This window comes from Thunnus thynnus, chromosome 1 (assembly GCF_963924715.1).
Source record: "Thunnus thynnus chromosome 1, fThuThy2.1, whole genome shotgun sequence".
In the NCBI taxonomy this organism is placed as follows: domain Eukaryota; kingdom Metazoa; phylum Chordata; class Actinopteri; order Scombriformes; family Scombridae; genus Thunnus; species Thunnus thynnus.
In genome coordinates, this window is record NC_089517.1 from 7,088,939 (window position 1) to 7,115,511 (window position 26,573).

The 26,573-nt window shown below is 42.0% G+C and overlaps 1 protein-coding gene across 3 annotated transcripts in view; it reads left to right on the forward strand.

The window, feature by feature from the left end:
- The window catches only part of nav2a (neuron navigator 2a), a 121,550-nt gene that overhangs the window by 80,207 nt on the left and 14,770 nt on the right, over positions 1-26,573 (forward strand). For 2 of the 3 annotated variants that reach the window (XM_067570785.1, XM_067570926.1), the window contains exons 13-24: positions 5,940-6,069; positions 8,034-8,349; positions 9,296-10,019; positions 11,255-11,474; positions 13,090-13,373; positions 15,122-15,187; positions 15,855-15,899; positions 16,449-16,609; positions 16,999-17,181; positions 20,531-20,583; positions 23,307-23,330; positions 23,739-23,813. In XM_067570785.1, coding sequence (XP_067426886.1) covers positions 5,940-6,069; positions 8,034-8,349; positions 9,296-10,019; positions 11,255-11,474; positions 13,090-13,373; positions 15,122-15,187; positions 15,855-15,899; positions 16,449-16,609; positions 16,999-17,181; positions 20,531-20,583; positions 23,307-23,330; positions 23,739-23,813 — 2,281 coding nt within the window. The remainder of the gene's footprint in view (positions 1-5,939; positions 6,070-8,033; positions 8,350-9,295; positions 10,020-11,254; positions 11,475-13,089; positions 13,374-15,121; positions 15,188-15,854; positions 15,900-16,448; positions 16,610-16,998; positions 17,182-20,530; positions 20,584-23,306; positions 23,331-23,738; positions 23,814-26,573) is intronic. The other variant, XM_067570862.1, reaches the window with a different exon arrangement.

A 26,573-nucleotide genomic window follows, 5' to 3' on the forward strand; every position in this document is an offset into this window, starting at 1 on the left:
GCTGTGTCATTTTCGTACCACACGACTCCTGGGCTCCGGCCCGGAATGTGCCAGGTTTCATCACAGCAGCCTCTTCACTGCCTCCTTTACTGTCTCACTATGTCTATAGTTACGTTTAACAAAATTTAACAAAGCTGTTTTGATTAAATTTTTTTTAATGAAAGAAATGATAAGACTGCTTCTTTACTGTAGATTTGCAGCCTTTTCCTGTTGTGGAAAATAAACACTTTCTGAGAATAATATCAAAATTTTTACATTTAATTAGCCCAGCACATGTAATATCATACTTCAGATCTAAATATCCAAGAGAAATCTTCAAACAGTGAAATACGTTTTCTGAAGCCTGAGGGGAAGAGCAGCTGCACGTACAAATACTGATGTGAGAAAATCTTTACGTCTCTCTTATGATGCAGTGAAACTGGCAAAACAACCTGCAGGTTACAACTTACAACTTAGTCTAATTTGCATATGAATGTTGTGCCTGTCCGAGCATGTGACATTCTGGTTTTCACAGTATATGGTGTCGTTAATGTGCAGTATGTTTTAATCGCTGTATTTTCTGCTGGAAGCTAGCGCTTACAGTATCTTTGAGAATATGTAAAACAAAAACTTCAGAAACTCATTTTGTTCATTTTTAATTAGAACTTGCTCAGAATCATTTACATTGGACAACACACTGTTGTGAAATGACAACATGATATGATCATATTGCTAATAAACCTCAATACTTATTTGGTTTAGACTGAAACTGTGTTTGTAGCAGAGAATCTGTGCAGGTTCCCTATCTGTTTTTGCATACTTTGATCAGATAGTTTCTGATTTATTCAAAATTTTGGCAATTTTAGACTTTTACCAGACATTTTTGTGTCTGATATCATTTAAAATCTGTGAAATTCAAACAGCATCAAGCCCTTATCATCAATATACAGTTCCACTGACAGTCAGTCATATAGTATTATGGCCCAGCCCTAAGAGAAAAACATGTTTTTGTGTTATTGCGCCAGTATGCAAACCATATTTCCTGATTGGAATAAATAAAGTGCTTTGCATGTCTCTGATGGTGCTGATATGTTGCTCATGACACTGTCTCCTCAGTCCTGATGCTGTGTCTGTACAGCGTACACAGACCTCACCTGTCAACTTGTCCATGATGTCATCTGTGTCCCCACCCCCAACCCTGAGGGCTTTAAGTCAGAGAGACAGTCTGTCAGTGTCCTCCCCCGATCTGTCTGTCTGTCTGTCTGTCTGTGTGTGTGGACAGAGACAGATTTGGGGTTATATGATCCAGCTGCAGTGTGAGGACCAGTAGTCGCCCCTCAAACACAGGAAATCCCCTTACTTCTGCTTCACAGCTCTGTTGTGGCCACATGTCTGTGTGTATATTTCTGCGGCACAGATCCTGTGTGCATGTGCCAGAGTCGGATGGGGTTTTTTCAGGAGGGGGGGTGTTACAGTACTGCAACGCCAACCAACCAACCGCAGTCCCGAGGGACGCACACAAGAAAAGTTAAACAAACACAACCGCTGCCTTTTTCTCAGGACACTTCAGACACTCTTATTGGCTGACCCATAAGAGATCCCTTTTTTTCATTGGTCCCTTCGCCTCTCCCATTCTGCTCTTCTCTTTAAGGGAGGTTTGGCCTCTGAACTCTGACCCCTTAGGGAAAGCAGAAAGCTCTCTAAAAGGACCCGGAGAGAGACAAGGTTCCTCTCTGGAATGTCTTGATTCGGGTCATTTTTTTCCCCCTCCGCTACTGTCCTCTGTGACTTGTTTACAGGCCTTTTAGCCTCTTTAGAAAGTGAGAGAGTGACTTTCATCTTGGTGAATGACAAGCTTGCTTACACAGTTTTAATTGCACACTCCAGCTGATTTAAAGGGTCACTTTACCCAAAATGGGGTGGAATAAGATACCTACTTTAATCAAGGATGAGTCAAATCCTTCTAGCTTTAAGTAAAAGGCAAAACAACGGCTACTAGACAGAGCTGCTGAATAAAGTAAAGGTATCTTCATATGCTTTTCATGTCTAGGGCTTTGATTAACTTTCTATGTTGCCTTTTGTCTTGAGTACATCTCTAAAAACATTTTAGTGATTGTACTTGGGATTCAGTTGTCTATGATTGGTGCTTGTATGTTGTGATATTTCTTTATGTCAGACAATGAACTTCTGTAGGGCTGCAACAAACAATTATTTTCATTGGCAATTCATCTGTCGATTATTTTATCAATTAATCGATTGGTTGTTTTGTCCATAAAATGTCAGAAAATGGTGAAAAATGTCGATCACGGTTTCCCAAAGTGACATCCTCAAATGTCTTTTTTTGTCCCGACCAACAGTCCACAACCCAAAGATATTTAGTTTAATATCATAGAGGACAAAAGAAACCAGAAAATGTTGCAGATTAATTGAATTGTTGGCAACTAATTGATTAATTGACTAATCATTGCAGCTCTAAACTCCTGTCCCCATCTTGCTGAATGGTTGAAAGTCTGTGAAATTACCTGAGACAACGCTGGAAATAAGTCTAGGACTTTATCATCCTGTCCATGACAAAGTCTGATACGTTTTGTTTTAAAATAGATTAAATTTCAGTGCTTTGAGCACCACAAACCAAATCACCTCCATCATATTGTGGTGCAGGCAGACGTCTCAAAATCCCCAAATTTATCTACATGGTTTGATGCTGTAAAAGGTAAGTGAGAAAATATGTGTTTTTTTATGATTTGGGTGAACTGATCCTTTTGGGGGAAGAGCATAAAGACAGTGTGATGATCTATTAGATGCCGGGCCTCATCGGCCTACGTTTGGCACCACTTCCTCCCGGGGGCAGCTCGCGGTTAATGTCTCCGTCTTCTCTGATTGGCCGTAAAGGGCTCGGTGGTTGTTAACTGGCGGGTTGCTTTGCCAGCGGGAGGCTGTGGGCTGGGCCATGCCGTTTGGCCTGATCTCTAATTAGCACTGGCTTGTCAGCTAGTCAGGGTGGATCTGTCTGGGAAATTGCAGTCTTGCACACACTGAAACACACACAGACGCTCACATACGCATAAACCATAGCTGGGAAACACACAGTAAAGCAACAAGCGGGATTGAGGATTGTCCTTCAGTTTGGGAGAGTTTGCCTGTGATCATGGAGCTTTGACTTGTGTTGCCGTCTGACTCTTGTTAGGCTGAAGTGGCTTATTTAGGGCTCAGGGTGTGTTTGTGTGTGTTTGAGTTTTGCTCTATAAGTGGCGCGGCTGCAGCAGTGAAGTGGTTAACAGTCCCGGGGGAGGCTCATGTTACCAGCAGCAGGGCAGGTCCTTCCCTTTTCTCCCCCCCCCCCACCCCCCACCCCCCCACCAGTCTCTCTCTCTCTCTGTTAGTCCAGAGAGAGACGAACAGTGCCCGAGGGATGAAGCATCAGTGCAACGAGTGACAAAGAAGCTCAATCTAGGAACGCAGCCAAGGCAAGAGAGAGGGGGCGAGAGACACTGAGAAAGCTCAGAGAGAGAGAGAGAGAGTCAGACAGAGAGGGAGTGGGAGAGGTTTGGCTGTGTGAACTCTCTCAGCGGCATGGAGTCATGAAGCTCTCTGTCCAGCTTGGCATTTTCCCGCAGCGCTCTGGTTCCCACGGCAACCCAGGCACCCTGACCAGGTAGATGCATATATGTGTGTGTGCAAGTGCGTAAAGGAAACTTTGTACTTCTAGTTGCGGCGACTTTGATTTAATCCGCGTTCAGGAAGTGTTGAGATATTTGCGGGTTTGTTTATCTGACTGTTTTTTAATGTCTGTCCACATATCTTCATTTTCTTCTATTCTTGTGTGTGCATCTGTGTGTGTGTGGGACTTTCCCTTGCGGCTGTGTGAACGAGTTGAGACGGCTGCGGTCAACCCTCAGCACCTCGCAGTCCCATCTGCTCCATGGATGCTTTCAACTCTTAAAACTCGGCGGTGAATCTCTCGCTGCTCTGCTGCTGGCCGTTTGATTTATTCTGCCGGAGAACCCAGAAGGAAGTTATGTTTTCCCCCTCCGTCTCTGTTTTGTCAGGTTGTTAGCAAGGTGGCTCAAAAAGTAATAAATGCACAGTGTTTGGCTTGAAATCTGGCTGAGAGGCTGTGCCAAGGGCCAGCTGATTAGATTTTGGTGGTAATCTGAATCTGGGATTTCTGCCATTGAACATTCTTTTTGTTTTGTTTAGATTTTTTTAAGCCATAATTATAATGCTGTGTTCATGTGCTGGTGGGAAACAGTTGGCTGCTGAAGAGTGCTGTACTGACTTAGCGCTTTGTTTGAAACATCAAATCCCCGAATGATTAAAGACAAATGTGATATTTAGGGCTCAGTATGTAATCTCAATACATTTTGCATGTGTGGTGCAATGTGTGGTGCATCGAGTATCAAAAAGTTGTTCAGTTAGATGCTCGGTCTTTGCCTCTGATTGATATCAGGAAACAAAGATTATTGTACAGCTGCTTGTAGTCAGACAGCATTAAACACTGCTGTAATGAGGAGTTTGTTCAATAAAATAAAGATTTTATAGGGAAACATGCTCATGATGCTCAAACTGAGGGTGAAAAAAGTATTGTTTTGACAGCAGTAGTGTTGATCAGGTCTTGTGTTTGCACTGGTATCACAAAATTTCAAATCATATGCAATCCTCCTGGTGATATGTTTGTGCTGATATTCCATCTGTAATGATTAATTTATCCATTGATAGTTGATTAATTAAGTTCTCTTCTTTTCTAACATACTATTCTAACATTTAACAGTTTATAAAGTGAACATCTTTGGTTTTTGGACTGAAAAAACAAACAATATGAACATAGTTTGTTAACTGCTGTCCTGGTGGATATGGTAGGAAAGGAAAGAGGAATGCTCAGTGTGCCAACTGAAGAGACAAGAAGGTTGTAAGTCCTGTGTGTGTGTGTGTCTGTGTGTGTGTGTGTGTGTTTCTGTCACAAAAAGGACTTTCTTGCTGGTTTTTATGTATCATTACTCTTAACGGAACGGTCTCTTAACAACTGTAAAAGTACACATAGCTTGACAGCACCAGTTCTGTGTTTATGTATGTGTGTGTGTGTGTGTGTGTGTGTGTGTGTGTGTGTGTGTGTGTGCAAGTGTGTGTGCAAGTGTGTGTGTGTGTGTCCCCTGGTGCAGTCAACCCTGCACTGACCATCACCATCAGCCCCCCTCTGGTCCTTTCAGAGTGATGTTTGCCAACTGGCCGGGCTTCCTGTCCCCCCCCCCCCCACACACACACACAGGCTCCCAGCAGATATGCACACACACACACAAAAACAAGCACACACACACACTTAGACATACGTACACATTTACAAACAGATAAATATATCCAGCATTAACTCCCGGCATGTTTGCTCTGTTCAGTCTGTTTGAGCAAGTCACACACACACACACACACAAACACACCATGATGTCACTCTTTGGACGAGCCTTTGTTCATATGATAGACAAGCCCATTCAGCCTGTTTGTGTGTGTGTGTGTGTGTGTGTGTGTATGTATGTGTGTGTGTGTGTGTGTGTCCAAGCTGAAATCACTTAGGATGGAGAAGAAAGGAAGCGGAAAGAAACACCAGGCAGTCAGAGACATCGGATCCGTTTCCTTTTTTCAATTTTGCAATTTTAGTTCCGTTTATCACACTAGTTTATTATCAAAAATCATACAAACTTATCAGAAAAAAGAACTCTTGTGTTGATAATACAAGAAGCATCACACTTCAGTTGCTGCTCTGTCTACAATGCGTGTTTGGAGTAATAAAACATGTGTCTGAATAGCCGGCTTGGGCTCCCTCATCCTCTCCACTCTGAAAGATTTACTGTTTAAAGAGTTTTAACGTGAGCCTCTCTGTCCTCTGCTCTCTCTCTCTCTGTGTGTGTGTTTGTGTGTGTGTGTGTGTGTTTGTGTGTGTGTGTGTGTGTGTTTGCGCGTGTATCCAGTTGGGATGACAGCAGCTCCGTGAGCAGCGGCATCAGCGACAACATCGACACAGATGATATCAACACCAGCTCCTCCATCTCCTCCTACGCCAACACGCCCGCAGCACAGCGCAAGGGCCTCAATACACAGGTAACAACACACACACACACACACACACACACACACACACCAGATTCCTTAAGCTTTAGTCCTCTAAGTCAAATGAAGGTCTTATCATTTTTTTTCTCCTCTTTATTTTATTAAAGAGCAATGAGCCTTCGGGTCATTATTTAGCTAATTAGCAATTATGTAATATATCTGGTAAAACCTGATACTTATATTGTGGTTTTCATTACTTTTTCCACATAAAATTGTTAAAAGCTAAACTTAAATAGATTGGATAAGGAATTCAAAAGAGTTAAATGGACTCAAACTAACTAAAGTTGTGTCAAACTCTAGTTTGTCTCCTCTGTCGGCATGAAGAAGAAGCCAAACATGAGAGATTTTGTGTTTTAGTGTGCTGAGTTGAGTATTTTGCACTATAACAATCTGCTTCATGCTAATCGCTCAACACACAAGAACAAATGCTCATTCTCTCCATGACATAATCACTCAAAAACAATATATGTTGATGTATTTTTAGTGTATTTTTCAAGTGGAACCACGTTTACAGTCTTCAGAAAAACAGACCATTTCAGTGACACTATGTCACATTTTTTTAAATAAATGTTTAGTCTTCCCCTTTTTCTCGTCGAAGAACATCTCATTGAAATGCAAAAAACATTCACCGTGTTTTCAAAGAAAGGGAACAAGTCAGTCAACAGCGTTGTCATGGCAATCGCTTAAACTCCAATTCCCATGTCGAAGCTGAGTTATCTTTGGCAACAGGTGAGTTCACATTAAGTCTGTGAGTTTCTTTCAAATAAATGAAAAATTGCAAAAATGTAAATTAGATGTTAGACAGTGACAGAATTCCTCTCTTACAGTATTCTGCACCGCGTTCCCTCCACTTGGCTCATTTCCCAAAAACGCAGTCTGTCTCAGGATTCCTTTGCATTCAGAGAAGAATGTGAGACTACATAAATTGGGTGGCACAGCCATGAACTCACAAAGCTAAAGCTGATGTTGACACTGGCCTAAAATCATTAAACACTGATTAAGAGCCGGTAAGAGCCGGTTCAGAAAAGTGATTTGTTAGACAATAATATTGTCATTTGACTCACGTGTACAACACACACACACACACACACACACACACACACACACACTATGTCGGAGCTGATGTAGAGCCAATCACAATGTGACGTGCATCCGTTATTGCTGCAGACGTCGAGGTGCTGAGGAAAAAACAAAGGACACAAAGGAGCCCTTTTTCTCCCTGCAGCTCTGACACACTGCCGGTTAATACAGTCTGCCTCATCTGTCCTCTGGTAATAACACACATTGGCTGGACTGTGTGTTTTCAAAGGTCTGTGAGTAGCAGCCCGCTGCATTTTTGTAGTGTTGCCTTGGCGACTGCAGAAGCAACTTAAAAGCAGCTGTCATTCCTCAAACAGCTGTAATTTACTGTGTTAGTTAAATAAAGACTATGGTGAAGTAGCTAAGTTATAGACTTTAAAGTTAAAATAAATTCAAGTGCAGGACTGACTTCCCTCAAGACTTGACTTGACGTGAGACTTTCAAGCTATGTATGTAAAAAACCAGCAACACAGCATCAGACAGGCCTTGCAAAGATGCACAGCTCGAATACTTAATTATTAGTCTTGTTGCTTTGAAAGGAAAGTATTCATGTCATTTTATTGGACCTGAAAGACTTGCATGTAGACTTGAATTCGCTTGTGACTTGACTTCAAGTTCAATCTCAAAAACATGAGCTGCTCAGTAAAACAGCAGCGAAAATGCTTCTCTCACATTTCAGATGACTAGGAGACCTTTTCCTGCTCAATAAAAGCAGTCCAAAAGCCTGACAAACTGCTCAGGTGATGGTGGTGTGGATGCTCGCTGTGGTTATAAAATGCGGAAATGCTTTAGGGCCACTTGGCAACGTGAAAGACGCTCTCTTCAGCAGTAATAAATCTGGCATACTATGTGTGGGTGTGTGTGTGTGTTCCCAGCCTGTGACGGATGCAGAGAAGCACTCGGCCTCCACAGCGGTGCACCAGGCCTGGTCGGGAGACGAGGTGAAGAGGCCAGACGGGTCAGACAGCGGGGTCAGGATGGAGCCGGGCTCCAAGTGGAGCCGCCGAAACCCCTCTGACATCTCAGACGAGTCCGACAAAAGCGGCTCGGGGAGGAAGACCCCCTCCGTGTCTCACACCGGCTCCTGGAGGAGAGGCATGACCACTCAGGTGGGGGTGACGTCACCCCGGACCAAAAGCACCAGTAGCACAGGCTCCACCGGCTCCGTCGCCCTCAAGACCCACAGTTCAGGTGACGATGTCTGTTTGCATTAGTTTCTGCACTGACTGCCTTTATTCACAGCGCTGAACTCACTGGATGAAAATATTATAGAGTGAGAGTGACGCTGTAATGAAGAGTAAAAGTGTAATAATTAAAAAAGTAAAAACAAACAAATAAATGAACAATAAATAAATAAAATAACATAATAAAATGAATAAAAATAGTTCAATTTTCCAACTTATCTCCTCATATCTGTAATGAAATTCTAGAAATTTTATTCAAAAATTCATTAGAAACAAGTAGAATTACCTCAACTCATATATTCATGTAAATGTTGAGTTTTATGAGTTAAATGAAGACTTAGCAACACCTTGCAACAACAGCTCCATCATCCTTTTGAGCAGCAGCAGCAGCAGATCAGTAGTTGAAATGTCTTTGCACACTGATCAGTTGTGCAGAGCAACTGCATTATTCTGTTTTACAGAGGCAACGCTGCCAAAGAGTCAGCCAAACAATGAAGAGTGTATTCATTCCAAGATTGTGTTTCTTTTTAGCTCAGGAAACTGAAATCATTCGGGGATACCAGCTGAATAGTTATCTGATTATAACATTGCTGTGTGGCATGAAAGAAGACAGTATTGAAAGTGCAGTGAATAGAGCGTGCTGGCTTTTGATAATGTACTTCAAAATATTGCTTGTTTTGTTAGCCTCTTAGTAGAAAAGACGGGACCTTTATGACTTCAATTGAAGGACAGATTTAATCTTTTATAGCTTGAGATGCTGGCATCTTTGGGCTTGTAAACCCTTTTGGATAAACTCTGAAATGGATGATGACCAAAAGCAAAACAAAGCTCATTCTACAAGCTTCTGAAAACAGTTTTTAGAAGTAACTTCTTCATCTCAAATCCTGCTGTTGGTGGTCTTGATGTGAGTTTATGTAACAGAAGCATCTTTGCTGCTGTCCTCTGTCCTGCAGGTAAGACGGATGATGTCAAGGTGTCAGAAAAGGGACGTCTGTCCCCTCGTTCTAACGGCCTTCACCGCTCACCCTCAGACGCGGGACGCAGCAGCGGCGACGAGGCGAAGAAACAATCTATCTCCTCCAGCCGAACGCCGACCACAAACGCCCTCACACACACTCTCTCGGACCCCCATACCCAGACACATACGCACACATCGCGCACCCCAACCAGCACATTTGGCTTCAAGAAACAGGGCCATGGGATGGTGACCATGGTTACCGCCAGTGGTGCCACCATTACCAGCGGCTCAGCCACCCTTGGAAAGATGCCTAAATCTGGGGCGCGCTCGCTGGCAGGAGGACTGAAAGCGGGTGGGCAGGATGGAGGGTCAGCGCTTGGTCACCACGACGACGGCTTCCTCCCCACGAGCGCCCGCTCCACCCTTCAGTACCGTAGCCTGCCGAGGCCCAGTCGCTCAGGAGCGGCCGCCCGCAACGGAAACCGTTCCTCCACCAGCAGCATCGAGGCTGCCGTGCTCTCTGTCACATCGCACGGGAAAAACTCAATCAGCATCGCCAAGGCCAACGGCACAGCAGGCCTGCTGGCCAATCAGACGGACCGAGAGAAGGGCGTCTCTGATATTGACACCCTCAGGAGCGGAGTTGTGATGCAGAGTGGAGGGGCGGCGACTGTTCCTCTGACAGGAAGACAGCAGGTTTCTTCACCCACACTGCGCAGGTGAGCACATGTACACACTCACACAGAACATCATTTGTATTGTCAGTAATCCTGCTGACATACTGATGGCTAACTGATGAACCACACTGACTGGGGCCCTCTTGTATGGACTTGATTTTACCCACATACAATGCTCATACACACACACACACACACACACTCACAGAAGACCATCTTAAAAGACAGCAATCATGCAGTCCCGGTAAATGATAAGCAATGGTGAGTAAGGATTACACGTGTGGGCTTGTTTTCATGCACGTATACACACACACACACACTTACGCAGTCTCAGCGAGGTTAAATCAGGCCATTGTGAAAGGCAGGCCTTGAGCTCAGCTGCCAAGCCTCAGCCTTGGTGGTGCAGGGGGGGGAGGGTGTGGTGCAGGGTAATGGGAGTCTTACCTCAGCGCTCTGCCCTCATTAATGTGAGGGAGTGATAACTCTTCAAAGAGGCTGGGTGCTGCCATTATTGCCCACCGCGGCCCCAGTCATCACAGCCTACCATTTAACTCTAACCTAAGATTAGCAGAGAACCAGGAGAGAGTTCTCTCTTTGTATGTATGTGTGTGTGTGTGTGTGTGTGTGTGTGTGTGTGTGTTGGCCTTGACTCAGATCTGAGTGCTGACTCTACCTTTCCTGGCTGCAGGCCTGCTACTGCCTTCCTTGTTTCATGTAGAGGAAAGAATAATACTGGTGTTTTTATCCTGTTAGCACAAGAACCTCTGGAAAACTCACTAACTCTACTTCTGTTCACCTTAAGCCAAAATAGTTCCATTATTTTTGCTGTCAAATATCATGTTAATATTCATAGCCCCTGGAAGAGGAATATTAATCATTTTTGCCACCTCTTAACTTTTCGTCTTGTGAAATCAGGCGTCAATTTCCATGTACAAGATAAATTCAAGCAACTTGAGCAACAATGTCAAACAATTAGGTGTTAAAAGATGTAATTATGTACAACATGAACTACAAAATGTCGCTATAAACAGTAATAAATGGGCTATAACTATATAACATTCTCCTTAAAGGTCACAATAAGAAAACAAATCCAAATACCTCCAATCTTAACATTCTGCCTCTTTTTCTGTCATTATGCCCTGTTTATAAACCGATTACATAATCTGTTACAATCTCAGAAATTTGTGATATTTTATATTTGATTACATCCTTTATTCCAGCTCTTGTTTGCGTACTTTGGCCCCAGTTCACCTTCTTTTCTCCTTGATTGATCGCAGGTTGTTTGGTGGGAAGCCCAGCAAACAGGCTCCGGTCACCACAGCTGAAAACATGAAGAACTCCACTGTTATCTCCAACCCCCACGCTACCATGAATCATGTGGCTACGGTGCTGGAGTCCCCTGATGCGGGGCTGGGAGGTGGGGACAGTGAGACCAGCAGCCCCCTGTTTGGGGGCAGAGCGCTGGGATCAGGGATGGGGACGCTGGGCAGCGAGCAGGTGAGCAGAAACGAATGGAGACAATGGATCTGTGTTAATTTATAAATGATGAGAACATAGATGGATAGGAAGACTGGTTGTGATGCTCCGTGGTGACCATACGCTGTACTTTGTGGTAGTAATTGTTTGATAAAGCTTGAGCATGCAGAATGTGGAGTGATAGTAAACTGCTATCTTTGTTTATTGTTTATTCTTGGGCTTTTAGTCTCATAAATCTTAAAAATGAAATATCATTCCTTTAGAATCACTTAAGTAGCCTGGTCTGTTGTCATAACTGTGTCACAGAAGCAGCCACTTATTCATTAGTTACGCTGCTATTTTTAGCTGTACACATTCTCCAACCGACTATTACTTACTGTGAAAAGAGGGAAAACATTTTTTTTTAGTTTATTTTTAAGTTGCATTTTAGCCGTATGAGTGGCACGGCTCTAGGGATCGCAAACTTGGCCGGTCGGTCGGCCACTTCGGTCCTGACTGAAATTTTTCAACAACTATCGGACGGATTGCTGTGAAGAAACATTTGTGGTTTCCAGACACAAGGTGCGAATGCCAAGTGCCACCAAGAGGTTGAAAGTTGTGGTTCTGTAGTTTTATTGGATGGATTACCATGAAACTTGATGTTTATGTCCCCACTTTAATGATCCCTTAACTCCTAATGCCACTGGGTCAACATTTTTATTTGTCCAATAATTTGGTTCATGACCAAACACTGGCACCATTACTTTGTGTTTAGTGCTAATTAGCAAATGTTAGCATGTTAAGCTAAGAGGATAACTGTGATATTAGCTACCTGTTAAATACCAATACCTGATAAACATCAGTATGTTAGTATTGTCACTGTGAGCATGTTATTGCTGATGTTAGCATTTAGCTCAAAGCACCTTTGTGCCTAATTACAGCCTCACTGAGCTGCTAGCATTGCTGCAGACTATTTGTCTTCTCATGTGTTACACTGTGTGTATTTTACCATCTTCCTCCACAGAACCGTCTGACTTAGATATCTGTAATGTCAAATTTTTTACCATTTAACTTTAGAGCTATTGCACAACTGTCATTTTCACACTTCAGTAATAAGACTTGTGGTCATTCAACTCAGCACAAATTGTCAAAACAGAACGTTAAGTTTGGATTTAAGATTAAAAATGATTGTTTACCTGTTAGCTTAGAGACGTTGGAAGGTGTTTTCAGAGCCAATGACGTCTTTGGCAGGGACACAAGGAGGATTTTGTTCTCACCTGACTAATGCCACAAACATGGTGGATTCCTCGACTACTAATGAGTGTGTTGCATGTGAACAGATGAGCAGTGTAGGCACTTGTTTCAGTAACTGTAGGCTACATACTGTAGCGTAATAGAGAAGATGTTTGTGAGCACGCTCAGTCATGATCACTCCTTCATGTTCCCACATGATTCATAAGACTTAATCAGATTAGTTATGAATCATGAAGTGAAACATTGTTTCAATAAAAATATATGGCAACACATAAAAAACAATTAATCGATGATGAAAATTGTTATCCAGTGATTTTCTGTCAACCAGCTAATCAATTAATGACCTAATAGATAGACAGCCACTGATACTGAAAACCATAACGTCTTCTCTGCCCCTCCACAGGCCTCCAGTCCTGGCTCTGTTTACTCCTCCACCGGGCCTTCCAACAGCCTGACGTGGGGCACCACCTTCAGTGGCTCCTCCGCCCAGAGCAGGGAAAGCACACTGGGTGGGCACGGCGGGACGGGCAGCATGGGCTACCCTTCCGTAAGCAGCATGCACACCAGCAGCGAGTCCATCGACATGAGCCTGGGCAGCGCCGGAGGAGGCGTTCATGGAACCCACAGGGAGGACACCCTGTCCGCCCTGGGCCGCACCGGCAGCGTCAAGACCGGCATGTCCGAAAGGTGAGGACACACAGAAGAGACATGAGTGACTGAGTGGAGATTTTCTTTCCTTGTTTCCTTTTCCTGAACTTAAAATCTGTCATCTTGCCTTCATCACTGTGGTATATGAGGTGGTTTTACAGGTTCTTTATATACAATCTGTTCATTAGTTTGACTGATGAATTAACTTGACATAAGTTACATGACTAATTAACAGACTTGTTTAGTATTGATGAACTTGTAATGATGGTCATACTGGTGTGCACCTCGCTGTGAGAGTATATTCCCTCAAGTACGGTACTTTAAGTATAACTGGTCTAATTTTCGTAGTTTTAATAATATATAATAATGATAATAATAACTTTGTACTCACTGAGGTAGAGAATAAATAAAGAGAAATAGAGTACACTTCTTGAGTACAAATTTTCCAAAATCATACTTTTCTTTATGTAACTTCTGCTGAACAGCAGCTACTGTGGCTGCAAGTGGCAATTGCAGGATCATGAAAAATGCTAAAACTTATTGTAATAATAGCGCTAGTAGAAAAGAGTAATAAAGTCAGGGAAAAACCTCACTAATGTTTGCTATATAGCAATATCTATATAAAGTTTGCTAACATCATTAGCCACCCTAAGCTACTGGTCATACAGACTAGGTAAGGCTGTAGAGCATGTTGAACTGAGAAATCTGTATTTTAATGCTTTTGAGTTCAACTTTTCATTTATAAATGAATGACTGCTATATTTCTATATTTCAGAAGTTACATAGTGTTGCTTTAATACTTCTACTTCATTGTAATATAATAATAAATACTGTGTTTTTTTACTTTGCTACATTTATTCGCCAGCTCATGTCACTTTATAGGTTAGGATTTGACATACACAAGCCTTTATACATTTAGAAAAATAGAATCCTGGCACGCCCCCGTAGCCTACTAGTTAAGACGTATGCCACATAACCACAATGTCTGCAGTTTGATTCCAGCTAGCGGACCTCTGTTGCATGTCATTCCCTTTCTCTTTTTCCCCTCGTTTCCTGTCACCTCTAATCCGTCACTGTTCATTAAAGGCATAAAAAAAGAAAAAATGTATGTATATATATATATATATATATATCGAAATAGAAATAGAATCCCTTGTTAGAAGATGAAACAACCAAACAGTTTATAAAGGTTAATGCATGTTAATGTTAAATGAAATTGTAATGCATTAGTAATAATAATACAACATAGTGGAAAGAGGACATTTTGCATAACAAGTACTATTACTTTTAGGTACATTTTGCTGATATGTACTTTTAGTTATGTACACATTGATATGTGAGTAAAGGTACTTCTTCCAGCACCTCTCACTTCTGACATTAATTCCTTTTTAAAGAATCCAGGATTGTGATGATGCACTTAGCATCCGTGGCGGAGAGGTGTCGCTTCTTGTTTTCCCTCCTGTCTTCTCTCTCGAGCAGAAAAACAAAATCCCCATGGCGTCCTCAGTCGATCATGCAGTAATTGTGGTCATTGTAGCGGATTCCATCCTGACAGGTTGACTGTGTAATGTGACAGGAATGTCTCAGAGGAAACATTATACAGTAGCATCTGGAGTCGAAGCTTTGAGGCTATGACATCACCCTCCTCGCTCAGCTCTCTTATTAGCTTCACGGGTGAAGTATCTTGCAGTTGACCTCTGTGCTAAAGGATTTCTTCATCTACTTTATTCTCTAAAACTTTCTTTCTCTGTGTCTGTTGTGCGTTTTTTCCTTCCTGTCTCCATCAGTCCCCTCTCCTCCCCCTCCGCTAGCCCTATATTCAGCCGAAACACGCTACCTCGGAAACAGGACAGGTAAATGTACCTGTGTGCAGTGTTAGGCTTCTGGTGAAACAGCTGTGGAGGTTCCTACAAAAACACCACCTGCTGCCACACAGAGAGCCATCACAAAGAACCACAGAGAGTAGTTCTGTGTGGTAGCTTACTGTGTTTTGTGATTATTCTGTGGATGTGTGCAGTTCTGTGTGGTAGTTTGTGGTTATTTTTAGGACCTAGAGCTCCTGTATGAATGGAAATTTGTGAGAGTGTAAATGTGTGGTTGTCTGTGTGGATGTTGGCAGCTTCACTGTTTTTGTTTAGTGGTTTGCTCAAGTCTGTTATGACTGTTTACATACTGCCACCTTGTGGTAGAGTTTGTATGTACACATTTACCCAACAGGCTGAGCATAGGACACTCTTTGTTGAATTTACACTGTAAAAATCTCCATCTTAAGAAAGTATTTTCTGCAAAAAACCAAATAAGTTGAATTTTTTCATTTGTTTTAAGAAAACAGGACTTCAATACTTAATAAAAGACATAAAAATACTCTGCAAGATGGAAGTTTTTTGCAATAGATAAGTAGTATTGATGAGACAAACATTGTTGCAAGTTGAAAATATTATTAGGTAGAGATGCAGCCACATGTTCCCTTGCCTCTTTGTTTCTTTTGCTTTCCCCATCTGAAGTGTTTCTCTCCCACAGCGGGCCACACTGTGGTAGAAACACTCTGCCTAAGAAGGGACTCAGGTACTGACTTCACTTCCTGCTGGACATGTTGCGCTTTTTTGCACACACCGGTTCACCAAAAATGTTTTCTGTCCTTTTTTCCTTACATCTACATTCTCTCTCACTCTTCGAGGCTTGTGCTCACGCTTTTAAAAGCTTTTGAAGTTTATGTTTGGCACCTGTGTTGTCGTGTTGTGCTTCTGTGAGGAGGCATGTCACTTTGTCATCGTACAGAGCTGTCACTGTGTCATACTGTAGCTGGCTTGATTTGGGGGTCAAATTTTCTTTGGCTTCTTTTCTGCTTCTTACCCCCCCCTCCCCCCTCCTCCGGTTTATGTTGCTCACAGCTGAGAATCAGGCTATGTTCACGTTGTTGTAATTCCTTGTTTCAGCGTCTGATTCATCTGATGATCCCGGCTACTAATCTGATTGCTTAAATGAAAAAAAACACTGATTGTGAAAATCATAAAAATGTCAATACAGATCATTTTCTCTTGTAAAATCACAGAAATCACCTGTTCTGTCTTAAGTCTTCGCTGCATCGCTAACCTCGTCTCTGACTTCCTGTAGGTATGGCCCGACCCCTCAGCTGCGAGGCCACGAGGAGGGCCGCGATTGGCTGCGCTCCCACTCCACCAGTGGGCTGCAGGAATCAGCCAGTAACTCCCCGTTCTCCCCCGGCTCCAGCCTCACCTCCCCCTCTGGCACCCGCTTCAACTTTGGACAGCTCGGTATGCACCATTGAAACCCAGCAGTCCACCTTTAGTTTCAAAAAAGTTTACATTTTGGAGATAGTAGGCTTTAAAGTGAGAGAAATTAACATAACTCTTATTCTGCATTTAACTGGATTAAACATCTGTTAGCATAATATGACTCTAGTCATATGATTAGAGTGATAAAATGATTAGTCAAATCGATTAATATTGAATAAATCAACAGTAATTTGTCACTTTTCTAGTTGAATCTTTGTTGTTTGGACAAAACAAATAGATTGGAAACCTCACCTTGGGCTCTGGGAAATTTTCTGACATTTTATAAACCAAACAATTATCAGATGAATTGATAAAGAAAAGGAATTATTTGTTTTACCTATATATCATTTCCTGTATCATTGTCACAGCGTCCAGCCCGACCTCAGCAGCTCAGATCAACCTCGCCGGCATGCGCAACAACAGCCTGACCAATCAGGACGTCTCCTTCGACCCTTGCGGCGACAACCGCCTGAGAAACTCGTGCATGTCTCTCGACGAGAAGACTCGCACCATGAGCCGATCGGGCTCCTTCAGGGACGGCTTCGAGGAAGGTAAGAGGAGATGAGAGAAGGAAGGAAGGAAGGAAGGAAGGATGGACAGATATAAGACAAGTGTACTGAATATTCATTGACTCTGTGTGAGTCCTAACCCTGTTTTCCACAGCCGTTTGGTGAAATCGGTAATTAGGTGTAATCCTTTTTCAAGACTTTAATACCTCCATCTTTCTATGACTGAACCCTCCCCTTCCTTATTCCACATCCCTGTGCCAAAAGAATTATTATTCCATTTGTTTATAGAACATTAGAGAGGATTACAACCGCTCCTCTAAGAAAAGCCCTCTATCCCCTTAGAAATCCATAATCTGCTTTGGTTCGGCTTTGTTTTTTTGATAAGCTTGTTTATTGGGAAAAGTACCCAGCCGTGCTTTTCCCACCAGCAGGCAGACTCACCGCTGAGGCGAGGTTGCTCCGCTGGAGTCTGCTCAATCCTCAGTGCCATAGAAACCCAGCGCTTTGATTCAGAGGAACAAACTCCGGCCTTAAACTCTTCAATAATGTTAAACAAAAAAACACAGTTGGCAGTGAACTTGCATTTCTGTAAACAACAAACCTCAATGCAGCCAGAAGCCATTTTGTTCTGCAAGTAAAGTCTCACATTTCCATGATGGTGAAAACTGTCGATGACTTCACGTGACTGTGTAGTCAACAGTCGCTCAATGAAAATGGGTTCATCAGCATCACACACTGATTATACACCTGACAGTTTAATGAGATACAACGCTGCAGAGTTCTGCAGCCTGCAAGTGAAGGAGGGAGGAAGAAACAGGGGAAAGGGGCCACATGAGAGACAGACAAAGAGCTGAAGATCAAATCCAGCGACACTGAAACCGCTTTTGTAAACGCCCTCTGGGGATCAGCTGTGTGCAAGTTCTGTAAGAAACCTTGTAAATTCAGACCTCATCTAGAAAGGTCAGTTTTCTTTACCAGACTGTGAAAAAACATCCTCTGAGAATCAGTTCAGCTCCACCAGATGCGTACGTCACTCTATACATCAGCGTTCGGCTCATCTTGCGTTCTTTAGGATGATGAACCTCGTAATAAAAAACTGTTTCAAGTCACTCCTTCAATCACGTTATAAGAAGCAGGACATACAAACTACAGAATTGCAGAAATTCTCCTATGTGCAGTGCGGTTTTGATATTGATGCTGCCATGAGAGAGAAATACAAATATATAATATCACAAACTTGAAACTCAGCTAGATGCTTACCTTCAAATTAAACAATAAGTTTAGGGGACGACGGCCATGTTTTTCCAGTGTTAAACTTTGAAGCAAAGACTCATGACAGCACAATCTAAGAGAAGGATGGAGCTGTCAATGATCTATCGTTCCAGCTACTTTAAATGACGTCTGTCTTGAGCAAACGCTTGTTGAACTTCGCCTGGCGTTGTGAAAGTACATGAACACTAACTTATTATTACCCCCCCCCCCCCCCCCCCGTAGCATAGGTGTATCTGTCTCACTCTTTTTTTTCCCCACCTCGCCGAATCCCTTCCCCTTTAACAGGTGATAATTATAGGTATCACAGTGAGAGGCGTGAGAGAGAGAGGTGGTGACATACAAGAAACCTTCAATATTACTTTCTCTCTCTTTGTGTTTTGTGTGTGTGTGTAGGGTCACTGTGTGTGTCTGAGAGGACATGAGGTTTGCGTGTACAGGCGAAATGTTGCAGAAGTGTAGAGTTACCCGACTGTTGTTAGATTGACAGGACAAAAGTCACATCATCCACCCAACACTTTGTCGGACCTGACCTGTTTGAGAGCAGCTATACTCTGTCACCTCATACACCCTCCCCACCCTGTTCTTATGTCTGTTGAAACCATGTTTTCCATAAGAGATTTACTGATTCTTTATACTCTTATCTCTTAGAGACAAAAGTATAAAGACTCTTATCTAAGAGTTGTTCCTATTTTCTGCTCACAGTAATCTTAGTTGAAGATATTGAGGACTTTTTTTTGTTTTTGTAGAAGAAACAATGCCTGTCTTACATGCTTGCATTGGTTGCAAAACAACTTGTGTGGATAATGCATTATAGTGAACAAGAAGAAACCTTCTGTTTTTAAATTTAGTTAAACTCTCAGTGCAATAACGGCATGATTATGGTGGATTTTCAATAAACTCTAATACACAATATATTGACAACAATACACTATCTGCATGACTGAGGAGGAAAACAAACCTGTGAGAAATGTTCAGAATGCACCAATGTGTGATTTTCATGATGATTTTTCTCACTGTGTTATGACAATAGAGGAAAAAAACTAAAAGAAAGTAGAGATTTGTCTCACTAGCAAAATCAGAACTATGTACATAAATCAACACTATGCCTAAAGATAAAATGTCAAACAGCTGCGGATTGAAAAAGGCTGAAAAGCCAGAAAACAGGACAACTGAGAGAAAAAATGTTTGTAATAAAGAAAGAATACACTTCTGCCAACTCAAATCTTCTTATCCCGTATCAACCGGATTTAACAGAAAAGTCAAAGCAGCAAATTACCACAAAACGACCTACGACTGATGAAAACAATAAAAGTCAGTTCCATTTTATTGATGACCTCTCAGATCACAACAGAGCATATCACAATAAGATAATAAATTGATGTCTATCGTCTGCTACATTAAATTATAACTTGCTTGATGCCAGTCACCCGAAGACATGGAAGTTTAAATGAAACTTTAAAAGCCTCATTGTGTGATTCATCTTCTTTTTTCATCTTGAGCAATTAAATTTGATACAAAACAATGAGAACATGTTTAAAAAATCTTGATAAAAAAAAACTGGTGGATGAATCCAAACCATACAGCAGCAATCTGAGTCAATATTCCCCTTTAATGTGGCTTCCAGCACACCTTGCTTTTCTAGAACAAAGTAAGATAAAAGTGAGCTCTCAGTAAACATTTGTCAACTCCCTGTGAGGTGAATGAACGGACCTGCTGGGATCAACCCAACCTCTCGGTGGGGTTGATGACATCACGCTCCTGATCCTTTCTAATCTGCTCCCATGCAGGAAACAGTGCTGGCGTTGTGGTTTGGCCTTTGATGTGTGATTAGCAGCTGAGTCATTAGCGGAGTAATGCTCAGGCTCTCATTAGTTGCACCACAGTCCAACTGTAACGTGTAGGACTTTTATCTTTATGACTGCAGAGCTGCAGTCATTATGTTCAGGAGGAGGCGGGTAGTCGAGTCGGGGCAGGCGGGAGGAACGCTGTTGGGGGTGGGCAGAGTCGGAACCGGGTGGGTGGGTTGTGTTGGGAGACTGTGGGAGGTCTGTTTATAGTCTTATTAATGTTGTGTGTACTTTCTAATCCTCACTTTTACTTGTGGTTTTTGTCTCTTCAGTTCATGGATCATCCCTGTCTCTGGTCTCCAGCACTTCTTCTATTTACTCCACGGTGAGTCCGCAGATCAAACATCAGGAGTTAATACAGGCTGGATATCATGGGAACAATACCTGGTGTATAATATTGAAACTGAAGCACTGCTTTTATTTTAATTACTATGTTTTTAGGTACATTTTCCATTGCCATTACATCCTTTGTCCACCAGATGGCAGTGAAAATTAATTTTTGATAAAGATAAAATACGTCCTGCACAGTACATATCTCGTCACAATTCTTCAACAAGACTAAGACCAGAAGCTTTGTGAAGCTATAATTAGGCACAGTGGTGGTTTGAGCTAGCTGCTGACATGTTGATGTGAAACAATATTTGCATGCAAACATTTGGTAATTAGCACATGTACAGCTGAGGCTGATGGGAATGTCATTAGGTTTAGTTTATTTGGACATACACCAAATAATTGGACAAAGTGACATTTTGATCTGATGATGGCGCTGGATGAAAAGGACATGAATGTGTGTACCACATTTCATGACAATCCGTCCAATAGTTGTTGAGACATTTCACTCATTGAGACATCTTAACATTGTGTCGACATCTTTTTGACTCTCAAATATTGACAGCCTTTACTGTAGTGGCTTCTAAATTTCAACATCTCATTTTTCAGAAAATCTTTGCAAAGCAGCAAGTATCGCTCAGTTGTAGAAACCAGAACAACCAGTTTCTCCTTTTGTCTTCAAAATTATGAAATACTAGAGTTGGCAAATATGCTGTTACACATTTACCCTCTAATCCATCCAGAGATCTGACTCAAACATTCTGTGAGAAGAAGGTCTGGCTGTAATCACACAGGAACATATGGGGACAGCCCACATACACACAGTAGCCAATCAGAACTGAATACTCCTCATCATAGCTCCTCCCTCTGTGGGCTGGTTCACTCACCTGGGCAGGTGTAGCACAGAAACTCTCAGACAGTGTATCCCTGCTCGATACTGGATGGTCCTTCGAGCCAGAGAAGTCACAGGTTTTGAAATCAGAGGTAGGGGAAGAGAGCGGAAGGCAAAATGATGGCGACTTTATCTCTGACGGGCACCGTCACGTCCTGGCAACAAACGGTAGGGTTGAGGAGGAGGACTGCAGGGTGCAATAGTGCTTCATTCTGCTTTTTGTGTTCTGTTGGAGTTAAATATTGCTGTAAATCAAATGTATAATTGCACAGAACTGATGCTTGCAGGTTTTTTTATGAGTAGAATATAAGTAAATGGCTGTCTGAGGCTGACGTCTCCTCAAATGTGCTTTCATGTACCATCAGATGCTTCATATCTGAAAATCTAATCTAATGTTTGGAAATTCCATATTCCACATATACCATGAAAACCAACCCTTCTGTTTATTTATTTAAACCGAAAAAAAGACATGTAAACACTCGGCTTCACTGCCATGATGTTGACAGCAGGATTTTGCGTCACAGTGAGAGTCGTTTCGTCTTCGCGACAGGCACGTTGCTCTGTTTGTGTATCGAGGATCAGCTGGTCATGTGTACATGATTGACAGCTCTGCTTTGGTGCGCAGACAGATGGCATTTTGCAAACCATCCATCCATTCAAGACACTGAACACATGTGCTTCAACACTAGTGTACAAGCACAGACACATGAGGCTGTTGAAACCTGCTTTAGTGCTCAAGTGGTTGAAAAGTGGAACCGGACGGAAAAAAAAAATCATTAATTATCAGCTTTTCTGCTTTGTTGCTGCTGTCATAGAGGGGTTATGTTGGTCGGTATATGTTGGCAGACAAGTAAAAGGAAACTGCAGTACAGACATGCCAAAGATATGTTTGTCTCCATTACATCATTTATCCACCAGAGAGCACTAGTTAATTTTTCAATCCCACTTAATACGAACATGTCTTTGTCACACTTGGAAGAGATCTTTACTAAGATGTTTACGTAATGTTATGTGTATATGATCAGAAAAGCTGCCGATATATTCATATATCAAATATCGATATTGGTATGTGCCTCAAAAGTCCCGCATCAGTCAGGCTCAAGTTCATAGGAAAATTTTATCTTGATTCCTTTGACGTCTCATTTAAAGTATTATCACTACTAAGTGATAAAATCTTTCAAATTATTCCGCTGACACAAGTTTTTGCGCAAAACTGAGACAATGATTGTGTCATTCTGGAAATTACTACGTGATGGCGCCAAAGTATGAAATATAAAAGGCTTGAAAATTGAAAAATTTTGGTCCCAAACTGATTTAAATGTAACTGACTGCTCTGGTCAGATGGTTTCCTGGTGTTTCTCTGCCCGTTGCAGCCTGTTTACATGTAAATGTGGGTGTCGCATGTTTCAGTGTTTTGACGAACAGCGGCAGGGCGTGTTGTGTGCGTGCGAGCCTTTGCTTTGCGTGCTCTCCCTCTACATGAATTTGCCTAGCTGTCTTTTCTTACTATTGTTCTGTGTGCAGCCAACGGAGACAATAGGACACACACACACACACACACACACACATACACACACAGAGAAATGTCAGTGAAATGCCTTCAGGAGGATATCTCTTGTTTTCCAGACATATTACACCAGACAATCTCCTCCACAGTTTATAAAGCTCGTCTCCATGGAGCTAATAAATCAAAAAAAAGGAGTCAGGACATGTACAGTCTGACCTCCGGCAGCTTCAAGTGCTCTTCTTTGTCATTAAAGCGTGTCAGAATTCAGTCAGTACGTCTTCTAATGATTTTCTCTTTCTTCTGATGTTTGTTTTTACAGAATGAGGAGAAGTCTCAGTCGGAGGTAAGCGTCAGCCCGCCCACCGATCTGCTATCCTGTGTTTTCTCAGCTCTTTAATTTTCTGGTGTGCAGTGGTTGGGCTTGTTGGAACATGGGGGGGCGTTTTCATAATTGTATCTAGTTACACATGTAACTGTATTGTGACTGACCCTGTAACAGGCCCTTGTTCCTCTCTGAACACCTGTGTACACCTGTATGTACTCCTTTATGCATCCGCTATGTTTAACCTCTGAGGGTGAACATATCAGAGCTATAATCTGGGAGCCTCCCTCGTTTGTTGATACAGTATTTTTTTGGATGCGTGTTTATGTGTGTGCGTATTTGGCTTTGCATGCTCTTATGAAGCAGGTATGTACGCCTTTGTCTTGGGGTTTTGTTTTGATGTTGTGCTTTTTTTTTTTATGTCCTCAGATCCGCAAGCTACGCAGGGAGCTGGACGCCTCCCAGGAAAAAGTTTCCGCCCTGACGACACAGTTGAGTGCCAATGTAAGTGAACAAACGCACACACACACACACACACACACACACACACACACACATACTCCCGAATAAGCATATTTTAACATTTCTATGGATTCCTTCCAGTGTTAATCCATCCAAGAAATTAATTACTAAAATGCTCATGTTCAGCTTTAATCAACAAAGGCTGTGCAAATGTGCCAAAAATGATATTTGAAATTATTTTATATCAATCATGCATTGACGTATACACTATATTGCATACTAAATACATAACAATTTCAAAAATTCCATTTTTCTGATATGTACACCGTTGTTGTTGTTGTTTTTTGTTTGTTTGTTGTTTTTTTTTTACTATTTTAGCCACATCAATGACATATTGCCATCAATTTGAGAGAGACATGACATTTTTCTGGATCTGGAAATGAAACTCTTTTTTTTAAAGACATTTAATAAATGTAGAATTGAAAAACACGGAGGAAGAATAATAAAAAAACAATCAACAGGTTGATCTTTTGAAGGTGCACGTTCCAACTCTAATACAGTTACGAGCTGTTGGAAGTGAAAGAGAAAATTATGTAATTACTGTGTTTGTATAATAATTTTAGAAAATACATGTAATCAATACGTTACGACTTGAAGCAGACTAAGATTTAAGTTGTTTTTGCCAAAAGACAGACTCGGCTTTAAAAAGCTGTGAAATTTGGCACCCGAACGTTTCCCAAACACACGCAAGAACATTTTGTGATATTCATCAAATACTGAGCAGATAGCTCTAACACAGCACTTTACTGCTAGAAGGTGTAATTTTACATCTGGCAGAACCATCAGAAAAACCTCTCCGAGCGTCTCCAGACACGATCCTTTCTGCCACACTACCCTCTATATTGCACAAGTCTCGCCACGCTCCGCCTGTAATCTGCTACCTGAGTCGGTGCACGCCGGTGTTTTTTAACTACGGATTAGAGATATGGAAGGAAGGCAGAGGTGTTAGATTACAGCGGGGGAGTCAAGTCTCGGCACACTGCTGAGGGACTGTCCCAGATGTGGACTCGAGATTTACAGGTAATGACGTCTGGATACAGGAAGGCGTTGGTGTGAGTGTTGAAAGAATAACGCAGAGAAGATACAGTGGATGTGGGGGGTAGTGGGGGGTCAGGAGGTGGGGTTGAAGGGTGTGGGGGGGGAGGGGCTCGGTTTGAATATTTGATTACACGCCACAGACAGATGATGAATTATCCAAACACACCTCAAAACCCCCCCAAGGCTGAGAATCTAAGAACATCTCCTGCTGCAAAAAGTCATGACTCGAGTCACGTATCACTCAACACTTTACTCAAATCTCACACACACACACACACACACACATACACGTCCTGCAGGCATCTGCAGATTATTTATATTTGTTGAGCCTAAGGTCTGATATAGTGAAGAATCACCAGGCTTCACCTTGTTTGACTGATGCATTCACAATAACTGCAATCCAAATAGAAGAAAACTGGTTTGCAAACATTATTCAGACCCATACAGCTGTATTTGAAATTCTAGTAGTGATCCCCAGTGATACCAAATATGTCAGGCTGGATTTCGGGGGAAATGTGTATATAAAATTGTGCACAAGATGTAAAATATTTACTTTTTCATAGTGCTGCCATGTCAGACTTTGTTTAGAATATTTCTAACCAGTATAAACATCACATAGCTTTAGTTGGAACAAGTTGATACAGAATATATATTATACTGTCAGGCGGTGTTGAATTTTTCCAACCGTAAAGCTACTTAAGGGGAAATAGAGGTGGAAAACTGGACGTTAAGCAGTTTTGTTTGCACGCAGTCCCGCCTGCCTTAAACCCATGTTGTTATCACTTTGCCAGAAAATCATTTTATGTATAAAACACAAAGACAGTAAGAACAATACCTCTTTTTTTCAGCTTTACCCCCACATGTCTTTCACTTTATCCACATACAGTGCAAACTATCTCAACCAGAAGTCAAAGTTATAACATAAAAATGACCCAACCTGAAGATGACTTAATGTTGTCATCAGGACTGTCTTTGGTTGTAAAAGGAATAAATGTCTCCAATGACATTGGATGTATTTGGATAAGATGATGTAAAGGATTTGGCTTCATTGTTTATTTTAAGTGTGGGAACCTGTTCAGAACAACCTACAGAAGATAACCACTTATCACACGTTGTTATTGTTTTGCATGATTATTTGGGTTTGGGTATATTTTCATTCTGGTATGAGAATTACCTGACTGATGTCATGTTTGGGTTTTAGTCCCAAGGTCGCATTCTCTCAGATCCGATCATTCAGATCCTGTAGCCTGTTTAGGTTCATTTTGCAAGCTCAAGGTTTCTGCTGCACAGCTCAGCGGAGATGTTTTCATTCCCGTATATTCTTAAATCAACTCCAATCCATCATTAGTAGCCCAGTTGGCTCTCTGCAGCTTGTAAAGTGATGTCAGAGAGGCTTACTCTGCTCCCATGGCATCCAGCAGGCGCCAACCTGCAGCGGGCAGCTCAGCACTCTGGCTCCCCTTAAACCTTTACCCCTCCAGGAGCAGCAGCTGGTGGGGGAAACCACTGAGATGCAATACAGGCTGGACTCCTCTCAGTATAGATACAGCTGTAGAAGAGGTTTATGAGAAAACCACTTTACTGGACTTAGAAGAGTGAAGATAGTAGATTAGGAGCATTTTCAAGTTTTTATCTCAGCCTGTGAAGTTGAAGAGGTTTTGTCTTAACCTCTGACTGTGTTTGTTAGGAAATTGGAAGATGTAT